The sequence below is a fragment of the Tiliqua scincoides genome, chromosome 1, assembly GCF_035046505.1.
Source record: "Tiliqua scincoides isolate rTilSci1 chromosome 1, rTilSci1.hap2, whole genome shotgun sequence".
Classification (NCBI taxonomy): Eukaryota; Metazoa; Chordata; class Lepidosauria; order Squamata; family Scincidae; genus Tiliqua; species Tiliqua scincoides.
Window position 1 is genome coordinate 129,519,502 of NC_089821.1, and position 6,000 is coordinate 129,525,501.

Below are 6,000 nucleotides of genomic sequence, written 5' to 3' on the forward strand. Positions count from 1 at the left end.
CAATCAAACGATCAAGGAGTTACAACACCTTTTCTACAGAGAAATCTAAAATGTTTGGGTTGTTGAGGGAAGGTTATGAAGCTTTGAAAGAAAAATTCAGGGCCAAGCATGCTTGTTAATGACATGCTGGAACATGTTCAGTTTTCCTTTACTCCCTAGCAGCCATCAAATAGGAGAGAACTGTATTAAGGATGTGGTATGGAGGGAGGTGGGCTTTAGCACTTTGCCCCTCCATGTTTCAGATATCAGATCAACACTATTCAATCCAGCATCATATCCCTCTCAGTGACTGTTTGCTGGTATCTCCTTAGAGTTAAGTCTAACTGCAAAACTGACAGCTCGATCCTAACATGCAAATTAACGGCAGTATAACAAAGTTCTGCTATCATAAAAGGCCATACAGGCATGTTGGTGACCCACTTCCACTAACAGCATCCTTCGGGGGTGCAACTAAGCTTGCGCAGGGATGGTGGTGCCAGGAAAAAAGTGGGGAAGGGAAGGAATGGAGGAGTTTCTGAGCAGGGAGTGTGGGAGATGGGAGGGGGGGTGAGGGGGTAGAATCCTGCACCAGCTATTTGCAGCTGGATCCAATTTCCATTCCCTCTCCCCTTTCTCTCCCTTACTCTCTTCAGACATATGCCAGCAAAATAGCTGGCATAGATCTGAGGAGACCCATTGGAGAAACAGAGGCTTACTCCAAAGTAAGAGAGTTCCTGGTGTTCCTTTACCTTGAGGAGGCCTCCATGACTCCCCCCCACCCCCGCAGGCAATGTTGCTATGTTCTGTTTATGCTGGTCTTTGACTGTATTAATAAATTGACTTGACTCCGCCCCCCCACTGCAAGATGCAGAGTAAACCCCATTGACATGGCTGCTGGGGGAGTTAGGCTGCAATATTTTCCACACATTCCTGGGAGTAAGCCCCATTGACTATAATGTGATTTACTTCTGAGTAGACATTCATATGGTTACAGTGTTTAGGGGTGGGCTCTAAGTAAATCAGAGCCTTTGATAATGACCCAGCCAAATTTGAGCACACCAAAGACCTACTGAAGTCAAGGGGAGAGCTAAGTATGCAGACAGTACCCTGCCAGTGAAATTATTGCAGCACAGAAGTGCTTCACTTTGTTTTCCTTTATCCAAAGGCATTGAGATTCTTTGGAATCCAAATTTAAACCTTACTTCAAGAAAATCTGTGCACATGTAGGCTAGAAGAACATAGACGGATTATTCCATAACCATATGAAATAATTCCTAATGCTCAAGAAAGCAATGAACATTTTAATTAAATGTGTTAGTACGTACAATGTTTCAAAAATATCCATTCTAGGTGATAATGGTTTCTCAAGGTTAAATGCAATTGTTCAAAAAATCACCAAGGAAAGTAAAATCAGAAAACAGGACATTTGTTACTGGTCTGAAAAGCTGAAAGGGTATTAACCCCCTACCAGATATTGTACTACAGGGACACCAAGAGAAAAAGGCACTGTTTGCCATTCTTAGCAATTTCCTATGGAGTTTGGCTGCAAGTGAAATCCATATGTAAGACCTCTGTCAGCAAAGACTTACTTGAAAAGAGCTTATAATAGATATTCCCATCTGCTGCTTTGGACACCCTAATTCATCGTAAAGATCTTTGCTGTGTCAGACTTGTTCCAGATTAAGCAGCCCGATGGCTGTAAAGGTGTGCAAATTAGGGCAGATTTATCATGCTTAGGGTAGCTTCCCTTACTTGTACAAATGCCCATTCCCTTCATCCAAATAAAGTGTGTGCAGAAATCTTTGGAAAGGTTAAGCCTGCACCTACTCCCTCATCTAACTTCAAAGTCTGATCCAAATTTTCCTTGCTTTGTGTGCCTTCTCTGCTGTCATCATTCATCATCTTGTTTACTTGCTTAATTGCAATCTCCATTCTCAGAGTTGTGCAGCTCAAATTTAGCATAGCATACCCTGTCCTAGAATTGAATGATTCCAGCTTTGTGTGCAATTTTTAGAAATATCTTAAACGTCTAAAAGAATTTCAAGCAAATGTAGTATATCACCAGAATGTAAGTCACCCCACCCCATCACAGGACATTGTCAAGAGGTATTTTTATCCAAACAACACACCAAAAGCCTTCAGTATGGACTCACTGAGTAGCTTTGCTCACTCTGTTGTCATCTGGAGAAAAGCTCCCCAGTTCCAGTCCAGGTACCAGTAGCCATGATTGAAGTACTTTTGAAAGTTGCAGACCTTGTTAGTTGTAAATCAGGGGCTTGCTTCTTTTATTTATTCCAGTTTAAAGTGTGTTCCATCCTGGCATAGATGCCAACATTTTCTTATCTCCTGCATTTTTGCAACAGCCCAATGAGGTTTAGCATTGTTAGGAATCTTGACCGACTATCCTAACCATTGATCTCAAAAGGAATTGGTTGTTATCCCTTTAATTTTTTAAGGCACTTCTGCATTTTGCTTTATAGCAGAAAAACAAACAAGTATGGCTTCATGCCTGTGTCTCTGCTGGCGTGGACAGTGTTGTAGCTTTACTAGTTCCATGCCTGGCCCACGTGTATGTTGGGGGACAAGAAAAGGCTTTGAACTAGCTCCACTTTTTTGTGGTGAGTGTTGAAAAGACATCACCAAGCTTTTGTGGCACACCTTTTAGCATGAGGTGCCTTAGAAACAATTTTCCCCTTTCCACAAATGTTGTAACCTGCAAAGAATGGCTCCAGAAAGACTGGGGCCTAGAAACAAGTCTAACTTTGTACCTGATAACTACAAATACAGCCGCTGGGTAGCTTTGGTCAGGTTCCCTGAATATCCACCTTGAGTTCCAGGGTTAGAGCAGGCTTTAAACAGAAATAAAATAAGGCTGCAGTCCTATGCATACTTACCTGGGAGTAAGTCCCATTGAAATCAGTGGGATTACTTCTGAATAGACATGCTGAATAGACATGCATAGGAGTGCACTGTAAGGTTTCAAATTTACCTAGCATTGTGGCTATGTCCCATTGAACCTGTGGACTTCAAATCAGTTCAGAATTTCTTGTACGCCAACAAACGTGTGGGTGTATGCACATTTGTGTATATGCACACATGCGTTCATATCATCAGAATGATATTTTGTTATTGGCTTTTGAGGCCGCTTGTGAACTAGGCAGTGTTCACAAAGATCATGCAGCAGGTTTCTCACCCTGTCTTCCACAGGCTTCCATGAAAATGAACACACCACTACTCGCTGATCTTGACAAAATGAATTTATCTCTGGGTAAATTTTTTAACTATATACCTGTATATGTGAAGGGCTTGAAATTATTCTGAGAGTATTGAACTTTCTTCTATATCCAAAAAGTGCTTGTAATCATGACCTGAAACGCAATGATGTCTTTCTTGAAAAGGATCACACCTGCTTTGAAATGAATGTATTGATTTTTGTTTGTACATGGAGCTCCTGATTATTGTACTTAATTTCTAAGCAGAAATTCTCAGGTGGGAGAGAGGGTGATTCAAATACAGTCTGTAACTTAACAGATGCTAGCTTAATTTTATCTTGCTTCATCAACAAACTATATAGCATATGCATATAGAAACTGGGGCTCACTAGATTTATAAATGCAATGATTACTTCTGATAAATGCACTTCTTGAGCAATGAACAGCAAAATAAGTCTGAGTGTTGTCCAGCAACACTTCAGTTCCAAAAGTCCCTGAAACAATTGCATTTTATCTTATTTTTTACATTAGAATACTATGAATTCTTTGTAGCTAAGGATGCTCCACTTCTTGATAAAGCTCAGAACTCCCATTTGCAACTCTGGAATAACACTATTTACATCCTGATATCCCCGGAAAGGATATTGTGATGATCCAGTGATAGTTCCTTAACATACAAGAGGGAGTAAGTGGAAGCTCTCCATAAGTTTTGTCCTCTAATGGGATCCTAAATTGGCTGATGATGGAGATTGGAGATGCCAGTAGTTTCTCCCAAAGGTTTTGGGAAGTGTTACTGGATCTTTTCAGAGTCCCTTTGCTTAGTCAGTTGAAGAACTCAGACAGTTGAGGGGACTCTGGAGAGAGCAGTGGCACATTTGGAGAGCTCCCCAAGTGCACTGCTGAGCTTCCTCAAAGACCCTTCATTTGGCCTCTGCAAAGGGTTCAACGCCAAAAATTGGGGAATGGAGTTGCTCCTCATTTGTCTGCAGCCTTGAGCTATGTCAGTTCTTGTTATGTTCTCAGAAAATGAACATCAGATCAAATGTGCTCCAGTCCCAACAGAAACATCTTCTAGGCTGGAGTGGCAGGCCAGTTGCTTCCCTGAAGCCATTCAAACATCCATACATGTGTGCTGTTCTCTGCCTCCATGGTTTTTGCATGAAGCAGAGGGTAGCATCCTTGCCAATGAAAGGTTGCCCTGGAAAAGTTCTTGCCCCGGAAAGGTTAAGGTCATGAAGTGGGAAGTGTCAATCCAGTCCTTGCAATATTTTGATACATGTTGGGGATCTCTACTCTTGCTAGAGACTTTCTCTTACTATCTTGATGCATTTTTCCTACTCTCAGTCTTTCTTTCTTTCTTTCTTTCTTTCTTTCTTTCCAAAAATAAAGGTTGCATTTACATCCCAGCAGGTACACTTTAATACATGCTGGTATGATCAAGATCTTTTCATGTGTTCATGTACATATGGAATCTCTCTTCATGAGAGTTTTCACATTTCCTTCCATGTGCATGGAAATTCCAAGTTGCCAGCTCCATTGAAATTAATGGGAGACATTCCATGCTAGAGGTCTCTGTGGGTATGCATTGGACATCCTTTTCCTCCAAAGGACTATAGATTAAAAGCAACTGTCTTCTGTTTAGGAGCACATTTTTTTTAATGTTACATGGCAAATTGCCATGCTCCAATTGCCTACATCTATAAGCTTTTACAACTCTTGATTATACTTTTTTTGTTTGTGGAAAAAAAGAAGAAAAATAATGCAAAACTGGAAACATTCATTTCCTTGTGAAACAGACTGTTGAACTTGTTTATAGAAAACAAATATGCATCATTTTCTTGATTTGCATAGTTACTTTTAACATAGATATAGTTCAATGTTTAGTTTATAATCTTGTTTCCTTAGTGAAGAATATGAGCAAAATAAAGGCACTGAAATAAAAGCATTCAAGTTTCTATTAAATAATGGCTCCCACAATATTTTCCTTGACTTGAATGACATTGTGGAAACCCTTTGGTCCATTTAATCATTCTGAAATCTAATCTTTTTTTTAATATTGATTTGAGTTGCCTTCCTGTAAAAGTGGATGATTATCTGCAGCCACAGTTGTGTGCAGAAAATGGATAAATTGAACGTGAGGGTATGCAGCCCCAGGCATGGAGCTGCCAAACTTGTCTGTGCATATTTGGTCTTTTTGACTCGACCTCCAATCTCTTTGCTACACATTCCAGGTCACATTGTCGCTCTTGCAAGCAACGATGGAACGGTGAAGACTTTAGAACTCAAATCCGGGCAACTTTCCAGCCTGTTGGGCCATGAAGATGAAGTTCAGAGCGTCGTCTTTGATCATAAAGCAGAGCATTTGATTTCAGGTGGCTCCGATGGCACAGTTCGAATTTGGAACTGAGATGCTGGCCCACCATTTAGTGAAACTTGACAGGAATGCTCTGGCATTCTCCTTGCAGTGGAGATGACTTAAAATCCATTTGTCACTAAGGTCTGAGGTAAAGCAGTTGCATGGAATACAAAGTTTCTGTATCTCTGTTTAATTAAAAAAACATCAACTTCCCTTTGCCTTAATGCCTGTTTATTTGGCCATAAGGAATGTATTTTAAAAGCTCTCATTTGGCATTTTTTCTGGAGAAATAGCTTTACAATGACGCCTAATGACAGAGGAGATGAATTGCAGGGTGAATTGATTCTCTCTCTCCCCCCCCCCCCCCCGGTACTATAGCACAAGCCACTAAAAAAAATCCTACTTTTCTAAGAACAATAATATATTTCACTTATACCAGCATCTGGATGGTTC

General features: G+C 40.5%; 1 protein-coding gene across 1 annotated transcript in view; it reads left to right on the forward strand.

The window, feature by feature from the left end:
* SPAG16 (sperm associated antigen 16) overlaps nucleotides 1-5,750 on the forward strand; it is a 521,477-nt gene extending 515,727 nt beyond the window's left edge. The window contains exon 16 of the mRNA XM_066622076.1: nucleotides 5,423-5,750. Coding sequence (XP_066478173.1) covers nucleotides 5,423-5,598 — 176 coding nt within the window. The 3' untranslated portion in view covers nucleotides 5,599-5,750. The remainder of the gene's footprint in view (nucleotides 1-5,422) is intronic.
* The last annotated feature ends 250 nt before the right edge of the window (nucleotides 5,751-6,000 follow it).